Raw genomic sequence first — 27,577 nt, 5'->3', positions numbered from 1 at the left:
TCCACCTGTCCCCCTGTCCCATCCCCATGTCCCCATCCCTGTCCCCCTGTCCCCATCCCTCTCCCTCTCTCCATCCCCATCCCCCTCTCTCCATCCCTGTCCCCATCCCCATCCCCATCCCTGTCCCCATTCCCCTGTCTCCATCCCCGTCCACATCCCTGTCCCCATCCCTGTCCCCTCATCCCCATCCCTGTCCCCCCATCCCTGTCCCCATCCCCCTGTCCCCATCCCCGTCCCCATCCCTGTTCCCCCATCCCTGTCCCCCCATCCCCCTGTCCCCATCCCTCTGTCCCCCTGTCCCCATCCTCATCCCTGTCCCCCTGTCCCCATCCCCATCCCCATCCCCCTGTCCCCATCCCTGTTCCCCCATCCCTGTCCCCCCATCCCTGTCCCCATCCCCCTGTCCCCATCCCCGTCCCCATCCCTGTCCCCCCATCCCTGTCCCCATCCCCCTGTCCCCATTCCCTCTGTCCCCCTGTCCCCATCCCTGTCCCCCCATCCCCGTCCCTGTCCCCCTGTCCCCATCTCCCTGTTCCCCCATCCCTGTCCCCATCCCCATCCCCATCCCTGTCCCCATCCCCATCCGTGTCCCCATCCCCATCCCCGTCCCCATCCCCATCCCCGTCCCCATCCCCATTCCCGTCCCCATCCCTGTCCCCATCCCTGTCCCCCCATCCCCGTCCCTGTCCCCCTGTCCCCATCTCCCTGTTCCCCCATCCCTGTCCCCATCCCCATCCCTGTCCCCATCCCCATTCCCATCCCCATCCCCATCCCCTTGTCCCCATCCCTGTCCCCACACTCACCCGCGGCTCCTCCAGCCGTGGCCGCTCCTCCTCCTCCTCCTCCTCCGTTTCCCCCCTGTCCCGGGGGGCTCCCAGGGGCCGCCCCCGCCCCTGTCCCCGCCCCCGTCCCTGTCCCCCCCCCCTGCAGCGGGCGGGGCGGGCGCGGGGGGGGCGGGGGCTCCGTTCTGGGGCGCCGCCCCCCCCTCGCCGGCCTTGCCCCCCTCGGGGAGGGCGATGGAGATGAGGGACAGGAGGCGCAGCAGCTTCTCGGTGAGGAGGGGGCTGCGGCGGATGACGCCGTGCGACAGCATGTTCATCAGCTGCCCCAGGGGCGACGCCTCCAGGCCCCCCCCGGCCGCCTCGGGCTCGGGGCCGCCCCCCGCCGCCCCCGGCCCGCGCCGACCCCTTCCCCTTCCGGCTCACGTTCATGTTGTCCAGCTTGACCAGCAGGTCCCAGAAATCGGTGGACAGAGAGCCCGATTGGGATTGGGGGGGCAGGGTTTGGGAGGGGGCGGCGGTGCTGGGGGGCGGAGGGGGCGGCGGTGCTGGGGGGGTTTGGGGGGGCGCGGGAGGGCAAGGGCTGCCCCCGGAGGATTTGGGGGGGCCGCGGTCGCGCTCCGGCTCGGCGCCGGGGTCTCGGCCTCGCTGTTGGGTGAAGTGGCTGGGGAAGACCTGGGGGGGGGACACAGGAGGGGCTGATGACCCCAAAACCACCCCAAAACTACCCCAAAACCAGCCCAAAACCAGCCCAAAACCACCCCAAAACCACCCCAAAACCATCCCAAAACCACCCCAAAACCATCCCAAAACCACCCCAAAACCATCCCAAAACCACCCCAAAACCATCCCAAAACCATCCCAAAACTACCCCAAAACCATCCCAAAACCACCCCAAAACCATCCCAAAACCACCCCAAAACCACCCCAAAACCACCCCAAAATTACCCCAAAATTACCCCAAAATTACCCCAAAACCATCCCAAAACTACCCCAAAACCAGCCCGGAGTCCCCCTGTGCCCCCCATCCCAGTCCCCCCCACCACAGAGGTTTTGGGGATCCTCCCCCCCCATCCCAGTCCCCACAGAGGTTTTGGGGATCCTCCCCCCCCCATCCCAGTCCCCACAGAGGTTTTGGGGATCCTCCCCCCCCCCCCATCCCAGTGCCACTGGGAGGGACCCCAAGTATGGGGAAGGGTCCCCAGTTGTGCCTCCCCCTGCCCCCAAAGCGCCCCCAGGTGTGGGGGGCGCTCAGCTCCCCCATGGAATGTTCCAGTGCCCCCCCAGTTACCCCTCAATGTGCCCCAGTGCGCCCCAAAATGTCCCAAGCAAACCCCAAGACCCCTCAAGGAACCCCAAGACCCCTCAAGGAACCCCCCAGAAACCCAATATCGTTCCCCAATTTCCCCTGAACAGCCCTAAATGACTCCCTCACATGCCAAGAAACCTTCAAGGAACATTCCAGAAACCCGATACCATACTCCAGTGTTCCCCAAAGAGCCCCAAACCACCCCTTAATGTGCCAAGGAACCTTCCAGAAACCCAAACCCCTCAAGGAACCTTCCAGAAACCCAATAACGGGCTCTAGCATTCCCCAATTTCCCCCCAAACCACCCCTTAACGTGCCAAAAACCTTCCAGGAACCTTCCAAAAGGCCCAGAAACACCCCCCAGTTCTCCTCCAAGAGCCCCAAACCACCCCTTAACATGCCAAAAACCTCCCAGAAACCTCCCAAAAAGCCCAGTAACATCCCCTAATTCTCCTCCAAGACCCCCAAACCACCCCTTAATGTGCCAAAATACCTTCAAGGAACCTTCCAGAAACCCAAAAATGGGTTCTAATGTCCTCCAATTCCTCCCCAAACCACCCCTTAACGTGTCAAAATACCTTCCAGAAACCTCCCAAAAACCCAATAACTTTCCCCAAAGAGCCCCAAACCACCCCTTAACGTGCCAAAAACCTTCCAGGAACCTCCCAAAAACCCAGTAACTTTCCCCAATTTCCCTTGATCAGCCTGAAACCGCCCCTTAACGTGCCAAAAACCTTCCAGAAACCTCCCAAAACCCCAATTATGGTCTCCAGTTTCCCTTGATCAGCCCCAAACCACCCCTTAACGTGCCAAAAACCTTTCAAGGAACCTCCCAAAAACCCAATAACTTTCCCCAAAGAGCCCCAAACCACCCCTTAACGTGCCAAAAACCTTCCCGGAACCTCCCCAAAAGCCCAGTAACACCCCCCAATTCTCCTCCAAGACCTCCAAACCACCCCTTAACGTGCCAAAAACCTTCAAGAAACCTCCCAAAAACCCAGTAACTTTCCCCAAAGAGCCCCAAACCGCCCCTTAACGTGCCAAAAACCTCCCAGGAACCTCCCCAAAGGCCCAGAAACACCCCCAGCTCTCCCCGCGCGCCCACCTTGGCCAGCTGGATGAGCGTGTCCAGCACGTGCCGGCACACCACGGGCGCGGCCTGCGGGTGGATGTGGACGGCGGAGCCGGCGGCCGCCGCGTGTTTCTCCGTGTGCTTGCGGCCGGGCGCGCGCTGGATCTGGAAGATGTTGGTCCTGCAGCCCAAGGCGGCGTCCATGGACACGGAGAGCCAGGAGAGCTGCCCGGAGCTGCGCGATTCCATGCGGTGCAGCAGGTCCAGCCCGCGTGGCTCCGCGGCCGAGCCGGGCCCGGCGCGGCTTCCGCCACCTCCGCCTCCTCCGCCGCCTCCACCTCCACGGCCCCTTGGGCGCTCCTCGGCGGCCGGGCCGGGGGTCCCGCGAGGGGTCTCGAGGCAGAGCTCGCTCTCGCTGCTGCGCTGCAGGATGGACAGGAGGCTGCGCACCACCCAGCCCCGCGTGGGAGCGTGGTAGCAGAGGTTGCGCAGGACGCGGTGCAGGCGGCTGGTGTTGAGCTTGGGCTCGTCCACGAAGAGCAGCACCAGCAGGCAGGACAGAGCTTCGTGGTCCAGCAGGAGCCGCCCGCGGAGGCGGAGCAGGCTGTCCACGCTGCTGCCCGCCGGCCTGGGGACAGGGGACAGGCAGGAGTGACCCAAAGTGACCCAAAACAGACCCCAAAGTGACCCTAAACTGCCCTGTCCACACTGCTGCCTGCTGGCCTGGGGATGGCCAGGAGCGACCCAAAGTGACCCAAAACAGACCCCAAACTGGCCCAAAACAGACCCCAAACTGCCCTGTCCACGCTGCTGCCCGCCGGCCTGGGGATGGGGGACAGGCAGGAGTGACCCAAAGTGACCCAAAACAGACCCCAAAGTGACCCTAAACTGCCCTGTCCACTCTGCTGCCCGCCGGCCTGGGAATAGCCAGAAGTGACCCAGAGTGACCCAAAATGACCCAAAACAGAGCAGTAAACCAGCCCCAAACTGACCCCAAACTGACCCTAAACTGATCCCAGACTGACCCCAAAGTGCCCTGTCCATGCTGCTGCCCACCGGCCTGGGGATGGGAGACAGGCAGGAGTGACCCAAAGTGACCCAAAACAGCCCAAACTGGCCCAAAAAAGAGCACTAAACCAGCCCCAGACTGACCCCAAACTGCCCTGTCCACGCTGCTACCTGCCGGCCTGGGGATGGGAGACAGGCAGGAGTGACCCAGAGTGACCCAAAACAGAGCCCAAACTGGCCCAAAACTGACCCCAAACTGACCTGTCCATGATGCTGCCTGCCAGCCTGGGGGACAGCTGAGACTGACCCCAAACTGACCCCAAATTGATCTAAACCAACCCCAAACTGACCTGAACCAACCCTGAACTGCCCTGTCCACTCTGCTGCCTGCCGGCCTGGGGACACGGTTATACCCCAACTGATCCAAAACTGACCCCAAACCAACCCCAAAATGAGCCCTAAACCAACCCCAAACACACCCAGACATCCCTTACCCTCTCAGGCTGTCACGCCCACCCCACAGCCGTGTCCCCACAGCTGCGCCCCCACCCCACTGACCTGCTGTGACCTCACCCCACAGCTGTTCCCCCGCCCCACAGCTGTAACCGCACCCCACAGCCATGACCCCACCCCACAGCTGTGATCCCAGAACTGTGCCCTGCCCCACAGCTGTGATCCCACAGCTCTACCACCACCCCACAGCCATGACCCCACCCCAGAACTGTGCCCCCACCCCAGAGCTGTGCTGTGACCCCTGCCCCACAGCCATGACCCCACCCCAGAGCTGTGCCCCCACCCCAGAGCTGTGCCCCCACCCCTGAGCTGTGACCCCACCCCACAGCTGTGCCCCCGTCCCACAGCCATGCCCCCACCCCACAGCCATGACCCCACCCACAGCTGTGGTCCCAGAACTGTGCCCCTGCCCCACAGCTGTGATCCCACAGCTCTACCACCACCCCAGAGCTGTGCTCCCACCCCAGAACCATGACCCCACCCCACAGCCATGACCCCACCCCAGAGCTGTGCCCCCACCCCACAGCCATGACCCCACCCCAGAGCTGTGCTGTGACCCCAACCCCACCCCATAGCCATGACCCCACCCCACAGCCATGACCCCACCCCAGAGCTGTGACCCCACCCCACAGCCATGACCCCAACCCCACAGCCATGACCCCACCCCATAGCCGTGCCCCCGCCCCACAGCCGTGCCCCCGCCCCACTGACCTGCTGTGGGTGCCGGTGCCCCCCATGTGGAAGGTGCCCCCCCTCTGCACCGCCAGCCGCGTGTACTGAACGCCCCGGTTGCCGCTGAGCCGGCTGGTGAACGCTGCGGGGACAGGGACAGCGGTGTCACACAGTGGGGACACGGCACAGGGACACCGGGGACATGACACACACTGGGGACACTGGGGATGTGTCACACAGCAGGGACACCAGGGATGTGTCACACAGCAGGGACACCAGGGATGTGTCACAGAGCGGGGACACGGCATGGACTGGGGACACTGGGGATGTGACACACACTGGGGACACGGCACACACTGGGGACACTGGGGACATGTCAGACACTGGGAACACCAGGGATGTGTCACACAGCGGGGACACGGCACGGACTGGGGACACTGGGAAATTGTTACACACCAGGGACACAGCACACACTGGGGACACCGGGGACATGTCATACACTGGGGACACCAGGGCTGTGTCACAGAGCGGGGACACGGCATGCACTGGGGACACCAGGGATGTGACACACACTGGGGACACCGGGGACGTGTCACAGAGTGGGGACATGGAACGGACTGGGGATACCGGGGATGTGACACACACTGGGGACATGGCACGGACTGGGGACACCAGTGATGTGTCACACAGCAGGGACAGACTGGGGACATCGGGGATGTGTCACAGAGCAGGGACACGGCACGGACTGGGGACACTGGGGATGTGACACACACTGGGGATGTGTCACACACCAGCGACACCAGGGATTTGTCACACACTGAGGACAGCAGGGGAGTGTCACACAACGAGGACACGGGGGATTTGTCACACACTGGGGATTTGTCACACACTGGGGATGTGTCACACACACCGAGGACATGTCACATCAACCAGGGGGACACAGGAACGCGTCAGGTGTCAGGGACATTTCGCACCCTGGGGACAGGGGCAGACTGAGGGAATCAGGATGGGGACACAAGGAAGGGGGGGCAGGGGACAACAACAACATGACACTGAAGGAACTGGGGGGGCAGAGAGAACTGGGGGGGACACAGAGAGAACTGGGGACATTGAGGGATTTGGGGGGACACAGGGGGATTCAGGGGGACACAGAGGGATTCGGGGTGACACAGAGGGATTCAGGGGGACACAGAGGGACTCGGGGTGACACACAGGGATTTGGGGTGACACACAGGGATTCAGGGTGACACACAGGGATTCAGGGGGACACAGAGGGACTCGGGGTGACACACAGGGATTTGGGGTGACACACAGGGATTCAGGGTGACACAAAGGGATCTGGGGTGACACACAGGGATTCAGGGGTACACACAGAGAGATTCAGGGGTGACACAGAGGGATTCAGGGTGACACACAGGGATTTGGGGTGACACAGAGGGATCCAGGGGGACACACAGGGATTCAGGGGTACACAGAGGGACTCAGGGGGACACACAGGGATTCGGGGGACACACAGGGATCCAGGGGGACACACAGGGATCCAGGGGTACACACAGGGATAGGGGGGACACAGAGGGAACTGTGGGGGACACACAGGGATTCAGAGGTGACACACAGGGATCCAGGGGTACACAGAGGGACTCAGGGTGACACACAGGGATCCAGGGTGACACACAGGGATTCAGAGGTGACACAGAGGGATTCAGGGGTACACACAGGGATTCAGGGGTGACACACAGGGACTCAGGGTGACACACAGGGATCCGGGGTGACACACAGGGATTCAGGGGTGACACACAGGGATTCGGGGTGACACACAGGGATCCAGGGTGACACACAGGGATCCAGGGGGACACACAGGGACTCAGGGATGACACACAGGCATTCAGGGGTGACACACAGGGATGCAGGGGCAGCAGGCCAGGTGCCCCCTCACCGGGGCTGCGCAGGATGGCCGAGAGCGCCGAGGTGCTGGAGTGGCCGAAGAGGCGCTCGTGCATCAGCTGCCGCTGCCGCGCCTCCTGCTCGCGCCGCAGCGCCTGCGCCTCGGCCGCGATGTCCGGCGGCATCACGGCCAGCACCGAGTCCTCCATGTCCTCCAGCACCGAGCGCCGCAGCTCCGACGGCAGCGTCTGGATGAACGTCACCGGGTCCATGGGCGCGTCCGAGCCCGTGGCCTGAGCCAGCTCCCGCCGCTGCTGCTCCGCCCGCTGCTGCGCCAGCACCTGTGGGGGACAGCGCCTGCTGGGACACGGCCGGACGGGACACGGCCGGGGGGCACGGCCAGAGAGAGAGCGTGGCCATGGAGGGGGGGGTGTACCAAAGAGGCCACGCCCTGAGAGGCCACGCCCCAAGAGGAAATGCCCTGAGAGGCAACACCCCAAAGGGGCCACGCCCCTATGGGGATGTGTCCCAAAGAGGCCACGCCCTGAGAGACCACGCCCCAAAGAGGCCACACCCTGAGAGACCATGTCCCAAAGAGGCCACGCCCTGAGAGACCATGCCCCAGAGAGGCCACACCCCTATGGGGACATGTCCCAAAGAGGCCACGCCCTGAGAGACCACGCCCCAAAGAGGAAATGCCCTGAGAGGCAACACCCCAAAGAGGCCACGCCCTGAAAGGCCACACCCTGAGAGATCACACCCCAAAGAGGCCACACCTCTATGGGGACATGTCCCAAAGAGGCCACGCCCTGAGAGGCCACGCCCCAAAGAGGCCACACCCTGGGAGACCATGCCCAGAGAGGCCACGCCCCCGTGGGGACATGTCCCAAAGAGTCCATGCCCTGAGAGGCCACACCCCAAAGAGTCCACGCCCTTAGAGACCACGCCCCAAAGAGGCCACGCCCCTATGGGGATGTGTCCCAAGAGTCCACACCCTGAGAGACCACGCCCCAAAGAGGCCACAGCCCTATGGGGACATGTCCCAAAGAAGACACACCCAAAGAGGCCACATGCTGAGAGACCACGCCCATATGGGGACACACCCCAAAGAGGCCACACCCCTATGGGGACATGTCCCAAAGAGGCTGCACCCTGGGACCACGCCCCCATGTGGACTCACCCCAAAGAAGCCACACCCCAAAGAGGCCACACCTCCACGTGGCCACACCCAAACAGGCCACACCCTTTAGTCCTACCCAAACCCACCCCCTCTTAGCCCCGCCCCAAGACCACACCCAACCTTTAGCCCCGCCCACAGCACGGCCACACCCACCTCCTCCTGGATGGCCGGGGGCAGCGCCGCCAGGAACTCGGGGCTGACCTCGGTGAGGCCGGGATTGGCCACCACGGGCGGGGCGGGGCTGGCGGTGGGCGGGGCCCGCGCGGGTGGGCGGATCCCCAGCTGGTTCTGCAGCACCTCCCGCCTGATGTCATCCGGTAACGCCGCCAGGAACGAGGGGTCCACGCCCTCGGGGAGGCTGATCCCTGTGACACGGCGGGGACGGGTTGGGGACAGCCCGGGGAACGGACCGGAACCTTCCAGGGATGTCCCTCAGAGCCTCTGGGGACAGCCTGAAATCCCTCAGGGGCACCCCGAAACCATCAGGGAGAGAGAGCCCTAAAAATCTCTGGGGACACCCTGAAATCTCTCAGGGACACCCCGAAACCATCAGGGAGAGAGAGCCCTAAAAATCTCTGGGGACACCCTGAAATCTCTCAGGGACACCCCAAAACCAGCAGGGACACCCTAGAACCCCCAGGGACATCCCTAAAAGCTTCTCAGGGACACCCCAAAACTCCCAAGGACACCTCAAAACCATCAGGGACACCCCAAAACTCCCAAGGACATCCCTAAAAGTTTCTCAGGGACACCCCAAAACCCCCAGGGACATCCCTAAAAGCTTCTCAGGGACACCCCAAAACTGCCAAGGACATCCCTAAAAACATCTCAGGGACATCCTGAAATCCCCAGGGACACCTCAAAACCATCAGGGACACCCCAAAACCCCCATGGACATCCCTAAAAACATCTCAGGGACACCCCAAAACCCCCAGGGACAACCCTAAAAGCTTCTCAGGGACACCCCAAAACCCCCAGAGACACCCCAAAACCATCAGGGACACCCTGGAACCTTTAGGGACATCCCTAAAGACCTCTCAGGGACATCCCTAAACCCCCAGGGACACCCCAAAACCATCAGGGACATCCCTAAAATCCTTCGGAGACACCCCAAAACACATGGGGACCCCTTTACAACCTTCACGGACAACCAGAAACTTGCAGGGAGACAGGGGGTTCTGGAGGGTGACAGAGGGGACACGGGGCACGGGGTGTCACTGACCGGTGACAGGGGACACAGGGGTGGCACTGACCAATGAGAGGGGACACAGGGGTGGCACTGAGAGGGGACACAGGCCTGACATTGACCAGCCAGAGGGGACACAGGGCTGGCACTGAGAGGGGACACAGGGCTGGCACTGACCGGTGACAGGGGACACAGGGGTGTCACTGAGAGGGCACACAGGCCAGCACTAACCAATGACAGGGGACACAGGGGTGGCACTGAGAGGGGACACAGGGGTGGCACTGAGAGGGGACACAGGGCCGGCACTGACTGGCCAGAGGGGACACAGGGGTGGCACTGAGAGGGGACACAGGGGTGTCACTGACAGGGCACACAGGCCAGCCCTGACAGGGGACACAGGGGTGTCAGTGACCGGTGACAGGGGACACAGGGGTGTCACTGAGGGCACACAGGCCAGCACTGACAGGGGACACGGGGGTGTCACTGACAGGGCACACAGGCCAGCCCTGACAGGGGACACAGGGGTGTCACTGAGGGCACACAGGCCAGCACTGACAGGGGACACAGGGCTGGCACCGAGGGCACACAGGCCAGCACTGACAGGGGACACAGGGGTGTCACTGACAGGGGACACAGGCCAGCACTGACAGGGGACACAGGGGTGTCACTGAGGGCACACAGGCCAGCACTGACAGGGGACACGGGGGTGTCACTGAGGGCACACAGGGGTGTCACTGACAGGGCACACAGGCCAGCCCTGACAGGGGACACAGGGGTGGCACTGAGGGCACACAGGGGTGTCACCGAGGGCACACAGGGCTGGCACCGAGGGCACACAGGCCAGCACTGACCGGCCAGCGGATCCTCCTCCTCGCTGCTGGTGGACGGCAGCGGCTCCTCCAGGATCCCCCGCGAGTCGGCCCCAGAAATGGCCCCGGCCGAGTCCCGGGTGGACGAACTCTCCGAGGATGAGGCTGGGGGCGAGCTGGGGGTGACATCGCAGAGCTGTGACATCAGCGAGGGGGGACACCCCAAAACCAGGACCACCCCCAGAACCACGACCACCCCCAAAACACAACCCCTCCAAAACCAGGACCAACCCCAAAACCAGGACCCCTCCAAAACCACGACCCCTCCAAACCCACGACCACCCCCAAGTCCATGACCACCCCCAAATCCACAACCACCCCCAAAACCACAACCCCTCCAAAACCACGACCCCTCCAAAACCACGACCACCCCCAGAACCACAACCACCCCAAACCACGACCACCCCAAAAACCACAACCCCTCCAAAACCACGACCACCCCCAAATCCACAACCACCCCCAAACCCACAACCACCCCCAAATCCACGACCACCCCCAAAACCATGACCACCCCCAGAACCACAACCACCCCAAAACCACGACCACCCCAAACCCACGACCACCCCAAAACCACAACCACCCCCAAAACCACAACCCCTCCAAAACCACAACCCCTCCAAACCCACGACCACCCCCAAACCCATGACCACCCCAAAACCACGACCACCCCCAAAACCACGACCACCCCCAAACCCACGACCCCCACCCAACAGAGCAGGGGGGAAGGGGGGGAGGCTCTCACCTATCGTCCGGCGGCTGAGCGGCGTCGGGGGGGGCAGGAGGGGGTCCTTGAGGGGTTCCAGGGGGGTTTTGGGGGGCAGTGGGGGCAGAGGAAGCCCCCCCAGACTCCTCCAAGGTGCAGGAGGCCAAGCTGGAGGTGTCCATGGGGGACCCCTCGAGCTGGCTGCTCACGGCCGTCAGCGCGTCCGAGTCCTCCGCCCGCTCCGGGGACAGCGACGCTGGAGAGGGGAGGGGGATCAGGAACATTGGAGCCCCCCCCAAAATCTGGGGAGACCCCAAAGAGGAGAAAAACCCCCAAAAAAAACTCTCTCAAGGGATTCCCACCCCCCAAAAAAAAAAACCCCAAGCACTCACTGATGGTGGGGGCGGGTGACAGCTCCATCTGAGTGGCCTCGGTGTCCTGGGGGGGTCGTCCAGGCCCCCCCTCTTCGTGTTCGGGGGGCTGGGGGGGGCGAGCGGGGATTTGGGGGGCTCCTGGGGGGGGGTCTGGGGGGGTCGGCGTCGGTTCCAGCATCACCAGAGTCCGGTGGGGGCCGGGAGGGGGGGTCTCTCCCGGGGTCCCGCTGTGTTCTGGGAGGGGAGGGGAGGGGGGGGTGGGACACAGGCAGGGATCAACATTTTGGGGGGGGGGGGGGGGACACCCAGAGATTTGGGAGCCCCCCCCCACCCCCCCCTCCACCCCACAAGCTCCCTTTTTTCCCCCTGTTTTGGGGAATCCCAGACATCCAGCTTGGCCCTCGAATGAGAGGGGGTCCTGAGTGGGGAAAGGAGGGGGTTTGGAGGGGAGGAGAAAATTCTGGGGGGGGGGAAACGGAGACAATTTTGGGGGAATGGAGACAATTTTGGGGGGGACGGAGACAATTTTGGGGGGGAATGGAGACAATTTTGGGAGGGGATGGAGACAATTTTGGGGGGGGAATGGAGACAATTTTGGGGAGGAGGAGACAATTCTGGGGGGGGATGGAGACAATTTTGGGGGGGGGAAACGGAGACAATTTTGGGGGGGGGGATGGAGACAATTTTGGGGGGGGAGGAGACAATTTTGGGGGAACGGAGACAATTTTGGGGGGGAGGAGACAATTTTGGGGGGGGGGAACGGAGACAATTTTGGGGGGGGAACGGAGACAATTTTGGGGAGGGATCGAGACAATTTTGGGGGGGGGAATGGAGACAATTCTGGGGGGGAAGGAGACAATTTTGGGGGAACGGAGACAATTTTGGGGGGGGAAGGAGAAAATTCTGGGGGGGGGAAGGACAAAATTTACAGGGGAGGAGACAATTTTGGGGAGGGCAGGACACAATTTAGGGTGGGGCACATCCCACCCCCCAAAACCCCATCAACCCCATCAACCTCCCCATTCAACCCCTCCCTTTCAACCCTCCCAAAAACCCCCAATTTCCCCATTTTAACCCCACTCCTGCAGGTGCTGGTGGGATGAGGAGATGCAGGGATATCCAACCCCTCCTCCCCCTGCTGCTGCAGCCCCCCAGGACCCCCCAAGACCCCCTGGGACCCCCGGGACCCCCCGGCTGCGGCGGCGCGCGCCGCGCGAGGAAGACAGTAGAATGTATAGTTATCTCCGAGACGGGGGTGTGACCCTCCAACTATACAATCTACTACCTCAGCCCGCGCGGCGCCAGCTCCAGGGGGGGATTCGGGGCTTGGTTTTGTATTTTGGGGGGGGGGGTTCTGGCCGTTGGGAGGTGGTGGGTGGGGGGGGTCCCCAGGTGAGCTGGAGGGATTTACCTGGGGGGGCGACGTCGGCCGAAGCGGGGCCGGCTTTGGACGCCGCGTCCTGCGGGAGATTGGGAAGGCGGGGAATGAAGGAGGGGAACCCTTCCCCAGATCCTAAAGGGGTTTTTATTGGGGGGCAGGGGGTTTTTTTGGGGGTCTCTCACCTGGGTCTCCGCCCCGTCCTTGTCCTCGGGGCCGCGCTCGGCGCCTTTGGTCTCGTCCTCGGCCGCCTGGCGCCGGCGCTTCTCGCGCCGCTCGTCCAGCTCCTCGTCCCGCAGCGCCTCCAGCCGGGCCAGGATGGGCACCTTCACCACTGGGGAGGGGAAAAACGGGGGGTTTGGGGTGGGTGGGACCCCCAGGATGGGCACCTTCACCACTGAGGAGGGGGGAAATGGGTGGGACCCCCAGGATGGGAACCTTCACCACTGGGGGGGGGGGGAAATGGGTGGGACCCCCAGGATGGGCGCCTTGATCAGTGTGGGGGAAATGGGGGGTTTGGGGTGGGTGGGACCCCGGGGTGGGTGGGACCCCGGGGTGGGTGGGACCCCCAGGATGGGCACCTTGAAAACTGGGGGGGGAAAAACGGGGGGTTTGGGGTGGGTGGGACCCCCAGGATGGGCACCTTCACCACTGGGAGGGGAAGGAAGCGTGAGACTCGGGGGTCTGGGGGCTGCCTGGGAGGGTCCCGGGGGTCTGGGGGTTTTCCTGGGGGGGGTCCCGAGGGTTTTCCTGGGGGGGTCCCGGGGGTCTGGGGGTTTTCCTGGGGGGGTCCCGGGGTTTTTCCTGGGGGGGTCCTGGGGTTTTTCCTGGGGGGGTCCCGGGGGTCTGGGGGCTTTCCCGGGGTCTCACCAGACACGCAGTCGTGCATGCTCTCGGCGTCCAGGACCTTGCACTCCTCGGTCCAGCGCGTCAGGGCCGTGGGGATGCTGGACAGGGTCCCTGGAGGGGCGGGAATTGGGAGCTTTGGAGGCTGCAGAGGCCACGCCCCCAATGAGACCACGCCCATCTCAGCCCACCCACCCCAAGCTGTCAATCAGCCAAGCCCACTTCCCTCCCAGACCACACCCCTTTAAGCCCCACCCCTTTCCCAACAGGCCACACCCCATTAAGCCCCATCTCCTCTTCAGGCCCCGCCCCTGCCGTGTCCCTGTGTTTGTGCCGTGTTTTGGGGGTCTCTCCCTGTCCCCCCCCCATGTCCCCAAATGTCCCTGTGCCCACTCTCCGTGTCTGTGAGTGTCCCCCCATGTCCCCAGGTACCCCCAGGTGTCCCCAGGTGTGCCCACTCGCCTGCCTGGCTGTGGGTGTCCCCAGGTACCCCGAGGTGCCCCCAGGTGTGCCCAAGTATTCCAAGGTGTCCTCAGGTGTGCCCAGGTACCCTGAGGTGTCCCAAGGTGTCCCCAAGTATCCCCAGGTGTCCCCAGGTGTCCCCTGCATGTCCCCAGGTGTGCCCAGGTACCCCGAGGTGTGCCCAGGTATTCCAAGGTGTCCCCAGGTATTCCAAGGTGTCCCCAGGTGTGCCCAGGTACCCTGAGGTGCCCCCAGGTGCCCCCACTCGCCTGCCTGGCTGTGGGCGTCCCCCCTGTCCCCAGGTACCCCGAGGTGCCCCCAGGTGTCCTCAGGTATCTCCAGGTGTCCCCACTCGCCTGCCTGGCTGTGGGTGTCCCCGGGTGTCCCCAGGTACCCCGAGGTGCCCCCAGGTGCCCCCAGGTGTCCCAAGGTACCCTGAGGTGTGCCCAGGTATCCTGAGGTGTCCCCAGGTGTCCCGCGCATGTCCCCAGGTGCGCCCAGGTGTGCCCAGGTGCCCCCAGGTGCCCCCACTCGCCTGCCTGGCTGTGGGCGTCCCCCCTGTCCCCAGGTGTGCCCAGGTGTGCCCAGGTGTCCCCAGGTGCCCCGAGGTACCCCAAGGTGCCCCCGGGTGCCCCCACTCGCCTGCCTGGCTGCCCGCGCTGCCCTGCTCGTGGAAGAAGTCGTCCAGCAGCTCGTCGTCGGAGCGGGCGATGATGTGAACGTCCTCGTTGCCCACCAGCAGCCGCGCCCGGGCCCCGGCTCTGCAGCGGGAGGCTGCTGCTCAGCTGCAGGATGTCTGCGGCCGCCGAGGGGCCCAGGAGCCTGCGGAGGGACAGGGGGCGTTAATGGGGGGATCAGGAGCCTGGGGAGAGGGTCAGGGAGCGTTAATGGGGGGATCAGGGGGTGTTAATGGGGGTGCTGGGGGGCTCAGGGGGGGTGTGGGACCCCAGGTTGGGGTTCTGGGACCCCCAATTGTGGGCACACCCTGGTGCAGGATGTCTGTGGCCGCCGAGGGGCCCAGGAGCCTGGGGAGGGGGTCAGGGGGTGTTAATGGGGGTGCTGGGGGGCTCAGGGGAGTGTGGGACCCCCAGATGGGGCTGTGGGACCCCAGGTTGGGGCTGTGGCACAAGCCCAGGTAGTGGATGGGGATTCCCAGGGGGTTTTGTGGTGACCCCAAAGGGTCTCTGGACATTGCTGGGAGTGGTCACTGCTGCAGGATTGGGGAGTTTGGGGTGTTCCCAGAGGATTTGGGCACTCCCAGGGGATTTGGGTGACCCCAAGGGGTCTCTGGATGTTCCCAGCAGTGCTCACTCACCGCTGAAGGATCAGGGTGGGTTTGGGGATCAGGGGGATTTTGGGGTGACCCCAAGGGGTCTCTGGCCACTGCCCCCATTGCTCACTCACCGCTGCAGGATGAGGGGTGGGTTTGGGGTTGGGTTTGGGGGTGTTCCTAGGGGGGATTTGGGTGATCCCAAGGGATCTCTGGCCGTTCCCAGTGCTCACTCACCGCTGCAGGATGAGGGGCGGGTTTGGGTTTGGGGTTGGGTTTGGGGGTGTTCCCTGGGGTTTTGGGGTGACCCCAAGGGATCTCTGGCCGTTCCCATTGCTCACTCACCGCTGCAGGATTGGGGGTGTTTGGGGTTGGGTTTGGGGGTGTTCCCTGGGGGGATTTGGGTGATTCCCAGCACTGGGATGTTCCCAGCCATGCTCACTCACCGCTGCAGGATGAGGGGCGGGTTTGGGGTGTTCCCTGGGGGATTTGGGCACTCCCAGGGGATTTGGGTGACCCCAAGGGGTCTCTGGCCACTGCCCCCATTGCTCACTCACCGCTGCAGGATCAGGGAGGGGTTTGGGGGTGTTCCTAGGGGGGATTTGGGTGATCCCAAGGGATCTCTGGCCGTTCCCATTGCTCACTCACCGCTGCAGGATGAGGGGCGGGTTTGGGGGTGTTCCTAGGGGGGATTTGGGTGATTCCCAGCACTGGGATGTTCCCAGCAGTGCTCACTCACCGCTGCAGGATTGGGGGTGTTTGGGGTTGGGTTTGGGGGTGTTCCTAGGGGGGATTTTGGGTGACCCCAAGGGATCTCTGGCCGTTCCCATTGCTCACTCACCGCTGCAGGATGAGGGGCGGGTTTGGGGGGTGTTCCCTGGGGGGATTTGGGTGATTCCCAGCACTGGGACATACCCAGCAGTGCTCACTCACCGCTGCAGGATTGAGGGGCGGGTTTGGGGATCAGGGGGGTTTTGGGGTGACCCCAAGGGGTCTCAGGACATTCCCAGCAGTGCTCACTCACCGCTGCAGGATGAGGGGTGGGTTTGGGGTTGGGTTTGGGGGTGTTCCTAGGGGGGATTTTGGGTGACCCCAAGGGATCTCTGGCCGTTCCCATCGCTCACTCACCGCTGCAGGATGAGGGGCGGGTTTGGGGGTGTTCCTAGGGGGGATTTGGGTGATTCCCAGCACTGGGACATACCCAGCAGTGCTCACTCACCGCTGCAGGATGAGGGGCGGGTTGGGCTGCCGCGCCCCCGGGTAGTGCACGTGGATGGTGTGGCCGGCGTTGGCCGTCAGCTGCCGCAGCGTGCGCTGGCTCCGGCCCAGCCCCTGCGCCAGGCGCGCGCCCCCCGGGCCGGCGCCCAGCCCCAGCCCCCCGTGCTCCGCGTGCCGCACCAGCAGAGGGTGGCTGGCGGGGATGTTCCCCGGGGACGGCGGGATGTCGGCTGCAATGGGGGAAACGGGGGTCAGACACCCCACAAAAAGCACGGGGGGAATTGGGGGAAACACCCCAAAAAACATGGGGAGGGGAAATGGGGCATCAGACACTCCAAAAAAGCACGGGGAGGGGGGAAATGGGGGTGAGATACCCCAAAAAGGACGGGGAGGGAGGAAATGGGGGGGTCAGATACCCCAAAAACCATGGGGGGAATAGGGGAAAACACCCCAAAAAGCACGGGGAGGGGGGAAATGGGGGGTCAGACACCACAAAAACAACAGGGTGTCCCCAAATCCCCTCCCAGTCCTTCCCAGTCCCTCCCAGTGCCCCCAAATCCCCTCCCAGTGCCCCCAAATCCCTTCCCAGTGTCCCCAAATCCCCTCCCAGTTCCTCCCAGTGCCTCCCAGTGTCCCCTAATCCCTTCCCAGTTCTTCCCAGTGTCCCCAAATCCCCTCCCAGTGTCCCCAGATCCCCTCCCAATCCTTCCCAGTCCCTCCCAGTGTCCCCAAATCCCCTCCCAGTCCCTCCCAGTGTTCCCAAATCCCCTCCCAGTGTCCCCAGATCCCCTCCCAGTCTCTCCCAGTCCTTCCCAGTTTCCCCAAATCCCCTCCCAGTCCCTCCCAGTCTCTCCCATTCCCTCCCAGTCCCCCCCAGTTCCCTCCCAGTCCCCCCCAGTTCCCTCCCAGTGTCCCCAAATCCCCTCCCAGTCCCCCCCAGTTCCCCCCAGTCCCTCCCAGTCCCTCCCAGTCCCTCCCAGTCCCCCCAGTGCCCCCAGTTCCCTACTGGGGCTGGAGAACATGTTGTCGAACTCGATGATGAGGTCGTCGTCGCGGTCGAAGCGCTCAAAGCGCACGAGGGGGGAGGCGTTCATGTCGGGGTAATCCTCGTCCAGCTCCATCTCCGAGCCATCGTCGTCATCCTCCTCCTCCTCGCCTTCCTCGCCCTCCTCATCGTCCTGGCAGGGCCCCCCGGGCGTCAGCGGGCTCCAAACTGGGGGGGTTTGGACCCAAAACGGCCCCTCCCCGGCCCAAAAGGGAGGAATTTCACCCCAAAATAGCTCCCCCCCGGTCCAAAAGTGGGGAATTTCACCCCAAAATAGCCCCCCGTGATCCAAAACTGGGGAATTTCACACCAAAATAGCCCCCCCGATCCAAAACTGGGGAATTTCACCCCAAAATTGACCCAAAACATGGATCCCAACCCCAAATCAGGGACCCCAGCCCCAGAACAGGGACCCCAATCCCAAATCAGGGACCCCAAACCCAAATCAGAGACCCCAACCCCAAAACAGGGACCCCAATCCCAAATCAGGGAATCCAACCTCAAAACAGGGACCCCAACCTAAAACAGAGACCCCAAACCGAAATCAGGGACCCCAACCCCAAAACAGGGACCCCAACTCCAAAACAGGGACCCCGATCCCAAAATAGGGACCCCAAACCCAAAACAGGGACCCCAAATCCCAGGAGAGGGACCCCAACCACAAAACAGGGCACCCAACCCCAAATCAGGGACCCCAACCCCAAGACAGAGACCCCAAATCCCAGAACAGTGACCCCAACCCCAAAACAGGGACCCCAACCCCAAAAGTGACGCCCTGACCCCAAAACAGGGGCACAGCGAGAGCCCCATTATTTAGGGAGGACCCCAACCTTTGGGGGCACCCCTGAGTTTTGGGGGCCCCTCGGTGCCTCAGCCCCACCTGATCGTCCTCATCCTCCTCCTCCTCCTCCTCCTCCTCGTCCTGGCTGTCGTCCTCGTCCTCGTTGCTGCCGCTGCTGTCTTCCTCCTGCGTGTGCTCCTCCTCATCCTCGGGGTCCAGGATGTTCATGGAGTCTGGGGGGGGGGCACGGGGGGGGCTGTAGGGGGGTCCTGAGAGCCCCGACCCCAGGGACACCCCCAAATCCCCAACCCAGATCCCCCAAATCCCTAATCCCAAATCCCCCAAATCCCCAACCCAGATCCCCCAAATCCCCAACCCAGATCCCCCAAATCCCTAATCCCAAATCCCCCAAATTTCCAATCCCAAATCCCCCAAATTCCCAATCCCAAATCCCCCAAATCCCCAACCCAGATCCCCCAAATCCCCAACCCAGATATCCCAAATCCCTAATCCCAAATCCCCCAAATCCCCAACCCAGATCCCCCAAATCCCCAACCCAGATCCCCCAAATTCCCAACCCAGATCCCCCAAATCCCCAACCCAAATCCCCCTCCCAGTTCCATAAGGAGCCCAACGCCCCCCCCAGGGCATTCCAGTGCATCCCAGACCTTCCTAGTGCATCCCAGTTCCTCCCAGTGCCTCCCAGTTCCTCCCAGTTCATCCCAGTGCATCCCAGTGTGCTCCCAGACCTTCCCAGTGCCTCCCAGTTCCTCCCAGTGCATCCCAGTTCCTCCCAGTATCTTCCAGTCCCTCCCAGTCCCTCCCAGTCCCTCCCAGTCCATCCCAGTATCTTCCAGTGCCTCCCAGTTCCTCCCAGTTCCTCTCAGTGCATCCCAGTTCCTCCCAGTATCTTCCAGTGGATCCCAATGCCTCCCAGTTCCTCCCAGTGCCTCCCAGTGACTCCCAGTATCTTCCAGTTCCTCCCAGTTTCTCTCAGTGCCTCCCAGTGTGCTCCCGGACCTTCCCAGTCTCTCCCAGTGCATCCCAGTGCCTCCCAATTCCTCCTAGTGTGCTCCCAGACCTTCCCAGTGCCTCCCAGTGCCCCCCAGTCCCTCCCAGTTTCTCCCCATCCCTCCCAGTTCCTCCCAGTGCTTCCCAGCATGCTCCCACTCTCCCCCAGTCCATCCCAGTCCCCCCCAGTCCCCCCCAGCCCCCCAGCCCCGTGCCCACCCTCGCGGTTCGCCTGCAGCGTCGAGGCCTGGCTGAGGTTGGACGGAGCCTCGTCCATCAGAACGTCCTCCTGAGACTCATCCTCGGCCGAGCGGCTCACTGGGGACAGGGACACGGCCAGGGGTCAGCCTGGTGGCCTGGGGTCATTCTGATGGTCAAGGGGTCACTCTGATGGCCAGGGGTCAGCGTGGTGGCCTGGGGTCAGCCTGGTGGCCTGGGGTCAGCCTGGTGGCCAGGGGGTCACTCTGATGGCCAGGGGTCACTCTGATGGCCAAGGGTCACTCTGATGGTCAGGGGTCACTCTGATGGTCAGGGGTCAGCCTGGTGGCCTGGGGTCAGCCTGATGGCCAAGGGGTCACTCTGATGGCCAGGGGTCACTCTGATGGCCTGGGGTCAGCCTGGTGGCCTGGGGTCACTCTGATGGTCAGGGGTCAGCCTGGTGGCCAGGGGGGTCACTCTGGTGGCCTGGGAGGTCACTCTGATGGCCTGGGGTCAGCCTGGTGGCCAGGGGGGTCACTCTGGTGGCCTGGGGTCACTCTGATGGTCAGGGGTCATTCTGATGGTCAAGGGGTCACTCTGATGGTCAGGGGTCACTTGGATAGTCAGGGGTCATTCTGATGGTCTGGGGTCACTTGGATGGTCTGGGGTCACTTGGATGGCCTGTGGTCAGCCTGATGGTCAGGGGACACTCTCATGGTCAGGGGTCACTCTGATGGCCAAGGGGTCACTCTGATGGTCTGGGGTCACTTGGATGGTCTGGGGTCACTCTGATGGTCTGGGGTCACTTGGATGGTCTGGGGTCACTCTGATGGTCTGGGGTCACTTGGATGGTCTGGGGTCACTCTGATGGTCAGGGGGTCATCCTGATGGCCAGGGGTCACTCTGATGGCCTGGGGTCACCTTGATGTCCTGAGAGTCACGCTGCTGTCCATTGGTCACTCTGCCCATTGGTCACTCTGCCCCCCATTGGTCACTCTGTCCCCATTGGTCACTCTGTCCATTGGTCACTCTGCTGTCCATTGGTCCCTCTGTCCCCATCGGTCACTCCCATTGGTCACTCCCATTGGTCACTCTGTCCCCATTGATCACTCTGCCCATTGGTCACTCCCGTTGGTCACTCTGCTGTCCATTGGTCACTCTGCTGTCCATTGGTCACTCCTGTTGGTCACTCTGCTGTCCATTGGTCACTCTGTCCATTGGTCACTCCCATTGGTCACTCTCCCCCCATTGGTCACTCTGCCCATTGGTCACTCTGTCCATTGGTCACTCTGTCCATTGGTCCCTCTGCCCCCATTGGTCACTCTGTCCATTGGTCACTCTGTCCCCATTGGTCACTCTGCCGTCCATCGGTCCCTCTGTCCCCATTGGTCACTCCCATTGGTCCCTCTGCCCCCATTGGTCACTCTGCCCATTGGTCACTCTGCCCCCATTGGTCACTCTGTCCATTGATCACTGTCCCCATTGGTCACTCCCGTTGGTCACTCTGCCCCGTGGTCACTCTCTCCCATTGATCACTCTGATGTCCATTGGTCACTCTGTCCCCATTGGTCACTCTGTCCATTGGTCAGTCTGTCCATTGGTCACTCTGTCCATTGGTCATTCTGCCCCCATTGGTCACTCCCATTGGTCACTCTGTCCATCGGTCCCTCTGTCCATTGGTCCCTCTGTCCCCATTGGTCACTCTGCCCATTGGTCACTCTGTCCATCGGTCCCTCTGTCCCCATTGTTCCCTCTGCCCTCATTGGTCACTCTGCCATCCATTGGTCCCTCTGTCCCCATTGGTCACTCCCATTGGTCACTCTGTCCATTGGTCACTCTGTCCATTGGTCCCTCTGCCCCGTGGTCACTCTGTCCCCATTGGTCCCTCTGCCCCCATCGGTCACTCTGTCCCGTGGTCACTCTGCCGTCCATCGGTCACTCTGTCCCCATTGGTCCCTCTGCCCCCATTGGTCACTCTGCCCATTGGTCACTCTGTCCATTGGTCACTCTGTCCCCATCGGTCCCTCTGTCCCCATTGGTCACTCTGTCCATCGGTCACTCCCATTGGTCATTGCTGTCCCTCACCGATGATGGCGCTGTTGCCGTCGGCGCCGTCCCTCTCCAGCAGTTCATCGATCAGATCCTCCAGCTCGTTCTCCACCTGCGGGCACGCGCAGCTCGGGGGCGGGGGCACTCGGGGGGCACTCGGGGGGATTTTTGGGGGGCACTCGGGGGTCTCGGGGGATTGGGGGTCTCAGGGGATTTGGGGGCACTCAGGGGTCTTGGGGGGCACTCGGGGGATTTTTGGGGGGCACTCGGGGGTCTCTCAGGGGATTTGGGGGCACTCGGGGGTCGCACTCGGGGGTCTCAGGGGATTTTTGGGGGTCTCTCGGGGGATTTTTGGGGGGCACTCGGGGGTCTCGGGGGGCACTCGGGGGATTTGGGGGCACTCGGGGGTCTCGGGGGGATTTGGGGGTCTCTCAGGGGTCTCTCGGGGGGATTTTTGGGGGTCACTCTTGGGATTTTTGGGGATCTCTCGGGGGGATTTTTGGGGGTCACTCGGGGGAATTTTTGGGGGTCACTCTTGGGATTTTTGGGGGTCTCTCAGGGGGATTTGGGGGGCACTCGGGGGGATTTTTGGGGGTCTCCCGGGGGATTTTTGGGGGTCTCTCGGGGGATTTTTGGAGGTCACTCGGGGGATTTTTGGGGGTATTTTTTTGGGGAGGGGTCCCCAACCTGCATCTCCTGGGTGCTGAGCCCCTCGGGCTGCCCCGCCAGCCCCACGGCATCGCCCTCGGCCTCGCCGTCCATGTCCCCGTCGGCCGCCTCGGCCTGCGCCGCCTCCGCGTCCTCCTCGGGGGGCTCGGGGTCCCCGGGGTCCCCTGGGGGCACAGGGGGGGACAGGGGGGGTCACAGGGGGGGTCCTTGGGGGGGTTACAGGGGGTGTGAGGGGACAGGAGGGTCCCCTGAGGGGGTCACAGGGTATGGGGGGACAGGGGGGTCATGGAGAGGGACAGGGGGGCACCCCTGGGGTATGGGGGGACAGGAGGGTCCCCTGGGGGTCACAGGGTTTTGGGGGGGCACAGGAGGGTGACCCTTGGTGGCAGGGGGTTACGGGGTGACCCGGGGGGTTATGGGGTGACCCGGGCATTATGGGGTGACGCGGGGGGGGGTTATGGGGTGACCCGGGCATTATGGAGGTACCCGGGGGGGGGGGTATGGGCGTACTGGGGGGGGGGGGGGTCATGGGGGTACCCGGGCATTATGGGGTGACCCGGGGGGTCATGGGGGTGACCCGGGGGGCTATGGGGGTACCCGGGGGGGGTCATGGGGGTGACCCGGGGGGGTCATGGGGGTACCCGGGGGGGCTATGGGGTGACCCGGGGGGCTATGGGGTGTCCCAGGGGGCTATGGGGGTACCTGGGGGGGGTCATGGGGGTACCCGGGGCGTCATGGGGTGACCCAGGGGGTCATGGGGGTACCCGGGGGGGCTATGGGGTGACCCAGGGCATTGTGGGGGTACCCGGGGGGCTATGGGGGTACCCGGGGGGGATTATGGGGGTACCCGGGGGTACCCGGGGGGGCTATGGGGTGACCCAGGGGGGCTATGGGGGTACCCGGGGGGGTTATGGGGTGACCCGGGGGGGATTATGGGGGTACCCAGGGGGGGCATTATGGGGGTACCTCCGTCAGGGGGTGCAGCCCCAGCGTCGCGGGCGCCCCCGTTGCCCTCGGCCTTGCTCTTGCTGGAGGAGCCCTTGGCCCCGAAGAGGCCGCTGGGCTGGTTCACGATGCGCGACAGCGTCTCCAGCGGCTTCAGCGCCGCGTTCACCGTGTTGGCCATGTTGGGGCTGGGGGACAGCGATGCTGGTGGTGGCACCCCAGAACCGGCAGGGACACCCCCAAAACATGGCAGGGACACCCCCAAACCCGGCAGGGACACCCCCAAACGGCACAGACACCCCCAAAACTGCACAGACACCCCAAAACGGCACAGACACTCCCAAACCCGGCAGGGACCCCCAAACCCGGCAGGGACCCCAAACCCCAAGAGGATCCCCCAAACCCAGCAGGGATTCCCCCAAAACCAGCAGGGACCCCCCCAAACCCCAAGAGGATCCCCTGAACCTGGCAGGGACCCCCAAAACCATCAGGGACCCCAAGTGGATCCCCTGAACCCAGGAGGACCCCCCCAAAACCAGCAGGGACCCCCAAACCCCAAGAGGATCCCCCAAACCCAGCAGGGACCCCCCCAAAACCCAGCAGGGACTCCCCCAAACCCAGCAGGGACCCGAAACCCCAAGAGGATTCCCTGAACCCAGTGGGGATTCCTCCAAAACCAGCAGGGACCCCCAAACCCGGCACAGACACCCCCAAACCCAGCAGGGCTCCCCAAACCCACCATGGCTTCCTCAAGACCCCACTGAAGCTCCACCAAGACCCCCGAAAACTCCTCAAGACTCCCCCGAAACTCCTCAAAACCCCAATGAAGCTCCCACAAACCCCCTCAAGATCCCGACCAAGCTCCACCAAAGACCCTTGAAACCCCTCAAGACCCCCCAAACTCCTCCAAACCCCAATGAAATGAAAATGAAACTCCCAAAACTTCCCAGTGAAGCTCCCTCAAACCCCCTCAAGATCCCGACCAAGGACCAAGCTCCCCCAAAGAGACTCAAGACTCAAGATTCAACCCCTCAAGACTCCCCCAAAGCCCCTCAAGACCCCGACCAAGCTCCCCCTCAAGACCCCCCAAAACTCCTCCAAACCCCAATAAAGCTCCTCCAAACCTCCTCAAGATCCCGACCAAGCTCCCCCAAAGACCCCTGAAAACTCCTCAAGACCCCCCAAAACTCCTCTAAACCCCAATAAAGCTCCTCCAAACCCCCTCAAGATCCCAACCAAGCTCCCCCAAAGACCTCTGAAAACTCCTCAAGACCCCTCAAGACCCCGACCAAGGACCAAGCTCCCCCAAAGAGACTCAAGACTCAACCCCTCAAGACTCCCCCAAACCCCTGAAAACTCCTCCAAACCCCAATGAAGCTCCCTCAAACCCCCTCAAGACCCCTCAAGATCCCGACCAAGCTCCCCCAAAGACCCCTGAAAACCCCTCAAGACTCCCCCAAACCCTTGAGGAGACCCCCAGACGGCCTCACCTGGACAGGTCGAGGCTGTGGGGCACACGGGCCAGGTCGTTGACCAGCCCCTTCTTGAGGAACAGGCGGATGATGTTGTTCATGCCGTTGTGCGGCGGCTTGGCCGCGCTGCTGTAGAAGCTCGAGGTGGACGGGCACGACTCCATGATGGTGCTGATGATGCACATGACGGCCTGGAGCCTGCGGGGACGGCGCAGCGGTCACTCCAGGGGGACAGCGGTCATTCGGGGGACAGCGGTCACTCGGGGGACAGCGGTCACTCGGGGGACAGCGGTCAGTCCAGGGGACGGCGCAGCGGTCACTCCAGGGGGGACAGCGGTCACTCGGGGGACAGCGGTCAGTCCAGGGGACAGCGCAGCGGTCACTCGGGGGGACAGTGGTCACTCCAGGGGGGACAGTGGTCATTCCGGGGGACAGTGGTCACTCAAGGGGACACCAGTTACAACAGGGGGACACCAGTCACTTGAGGGGACAGTGGTCACTCCAGGGGACACCAGTCACAACAGGGGGACAGTGGTCACTCCAGGGGACAGTGGTCATTCCAGGGGACACCGGTCACTCCCGGGGACAGTGGTCACTTGGGGGACAGCAGTCACTCGGGGGGACAGTGGTCACTTGGGGGGACAGCGGTCAGTCCAGGGGACAGTGGTCACTCCAGGGGGACAGCGGTCACTCGGGGGACAGCGGTCACTCGGGAGGACACCAGTTACAACAGGGGGACAGTGGTCACTCGGGGGACAGCGGTCACTCGGGGGGACGGCGGTCACTCGGGGGACAGCGGTCAGTCCAGGGGACAGCGGTCACTTGAGGGGACAGCGGTCACTCGGGGGACAGTGGTCACTCGGGAGGACAGCGGTCACTCGGGGGGACAGCGGTCAGTCCAGGGGACAGTGGTCACTCGGGGGGACAGTGGTCACTCGGGGGACAGTGGTCACTCAAGGGGACAGTGGTCACTGGGGGGACAGTGGTCACTCAAGGGGACACCAGTTACGACAGGGGGACACCAGTCACTCGGGGGGTCAGTGGTCACTCCAGGGATTAGTGGTCACTCCAGGAGGGCGCTGGTCACTCCAGGGGGAGAGGGGACACCAGTCAGGTAGTGGGGGATAAAGGATGAGAGACAGTGGTCACTTGGGAGGGACAGCGGTCACTTGGGAGGGACAGGGGTCACTCCAGGGGGGACAAAGGACAGAAGTCATGTTGGGGGGGACAGAAGGTGAGAGTCACCTGTCACCTCGAGGCTGCCTCTGCAGTGACCCCACGCTGTCCCCATGCTGTCCCCAGGCTCTCCGCAGTGACCCTCCCATTGTCCCCATGCTGTCTGGTATTGTCCCCAGGCCATCTCTGCAGTGGCCCCATTGTCCCCACACCACCCACACGTTGTCCCTTGGCTGTCTCTGCAGTGGCCCCACATTGCCCCCATGCCGTCCCCATGCCATCCCCACGCTGCCCCAAGCTGTCCCCACACTGTCCCCGTTGTCCCCAAACTGTCCCCAGCTGCCCCCACGCTGTCCCCACACTGTCCCCATTGTCCCCACGCTGTCCCCAGCTGTCCCCATTACCCCCATGCTTTCCCCACATTGCCCCTACGCTGCCCCCGTGCTGTCCCCACATTGCCCCCACGCTGTCCCCACGCTGTCCCCATTGTCCCCACGCTGTCCCCATTACCCCACGCTGTCCCCACGCTGTCCCCAGCTGTCCCCATACTGTCCCCACATTGCCCCCATGCTGCCCCCAGCTGTCCCCAGCTGTCCCCAGCTGCCCCCATGCTGTCCCCACTGTCCCCCGCTGTCCCCACACTGTCCCCAGCTGCCCCTGCACTGTCCCCACGCTGTCCCCAGCTTCCCCCATGCTGTCCCCACATTGCCCCCACACTGTCCCCACACTGTCCCCAGCTGTCCCCATTGCCCCCACACTGTCCCCAGCTGTCCCCACACTGTCCCCATGCTGTCCCCACTGTCCCCACACCTGGCGTGTTTCTCGGTGCTCTCGGCCATGGCCAGGGCGCGGCCCAGGGCGGCCTTGACCTCGTTGACCAGGGCCACCTGGGCGTCGGTGCCGCTGCCGGCCGCGGCCAGGCTGGCCAGGAAGAGCCGCGCCAGCGCCGGCGTGTCCTTGTCCTCGGCGTTCTGCTGGTGGGGCAGCAGGTGGTCCAGGACAAAGGCCAGCACGCTGCAGTCCTGGGGGGACACGGGCGTCACACACCCGAACCCACGGCCGGGGGACACAGGGGACCTTCGGGGTAAGGGGACCCCTCGAGCACAGGGGACAGGACTGCGGGGTCTGGGGGGACAGGGGACCCCAAGGTGTGGGGACAAGGGACCCCTCGAGCACAGGGGACAGGACTGAGGTGTGTGGGGGGACAGGGGACCCCAAGGTGTGGGGACAAGGGACATCTGAGCACAAGGGACCTGTTCAGTGAGGTGACAGGGGATCCCAAGGTGTGGGGACAAGGGACCTCCAAGCACAGGGGACACCAAGGTGTGGGGACAAGGGACATCTGAGCACAGGGGACAGGACTGCGGTGTCTGGGGGGACAGAGGACCCCAAGGTGTGGGGACAAGGGACATCTGAGCACAGGGGACCTGTTCAATGAGGTGACAGGGGACCCCAAGATAGGGGGACAAGGGACCTCCGAGCACAGGGGACCCCAAGGTGTGGGGACA

General features: G+C 63.5%; 1 protein-coding gene across 1 annotated transcript in view; it reads right to left on the bottom strand.

The window, feature by feature from the left end:
- The window catches only part of HUWE1 (HECT, UBA and WWE domain containing E3 ubiquitin protein ligase 1), a 94,001-nt gene that overhangs the window by 21,016 nt on the left and 45,408 nt on the right, over window positions 1–27,577 (bottom strand). Inside the window, 24 exon segments of the mRNA XM_071419301.1 lie at window positions 804–870; window positions 872–1,175; window positions 1,177–1,454; window positions 3,194–3,788; window positions 5,393–5,495; window positions 7,290–7,578; window positions 8,571–8,782; window positions 10,455–10,588; window positions 11,215–11,431; window positions 11,568–11,783; window positions 12,961–13,009; window positions 13,113–13,261; window positions 13,798–13,887; window positions 14,878–14,986; window positions 14,988–15,057; window positions 16,725–16,953; window positions 17,730–17,901; window positions 18,649–18,782; window positions 19,780–19,878; window positions 21,844–21,919; window positions 22,495–22,640; window positions 23,443–23,609; window positions 24,912–25,091; window positions 26,880–27,091. Coding sequence (XP_071275402.1) covers window positions 804–870; window positions 872–1,175; window positions 1,177–1,454; window positions 3,194–3,788; window positions 5,393–5,495; window positions 7,290–7,578; window positions 8,571–8,782; window positions 10,455–10,588; window positions 11,215–11,431; window positions 11,568–11,783; window positions 12,961–13,009; window positions 13,113–13,261; window positions 13,798–13,887; window positions 14,878–14,986; window positions 14,988–15,057; window positions 16,725–16,953; window positions 17,730–17,901; window positions 18,649–18,782; window positions 19,780–19,878; window positions 21,844–21,919; window positions 22,495–22,640; window positions 23,443–23,609; window positions 24,912–25,091; window positions 26,880–27,091 — 4,297 coding nt within the window.

The sequence above is a fragment of the Agelaius tricolor genome, unplaced genomic scaffold (assembly GCF_023055355.1).
Source record: "Agelaius tricolor isolate 1412-34295 unplaced genomic scaffold, bAgeTri1.0.p SCAF_104, whole genome shotgun sequence".
NCBI classification, from domain to species: Eukaryota; Metazoa; Chordata; class Aves; order Passeriformes; family Icteridae; genus Agelaius; species Agelaius tricolor.
This window is presented reverse-complemented; position numbering and strand designations above follow the sequence as displayed.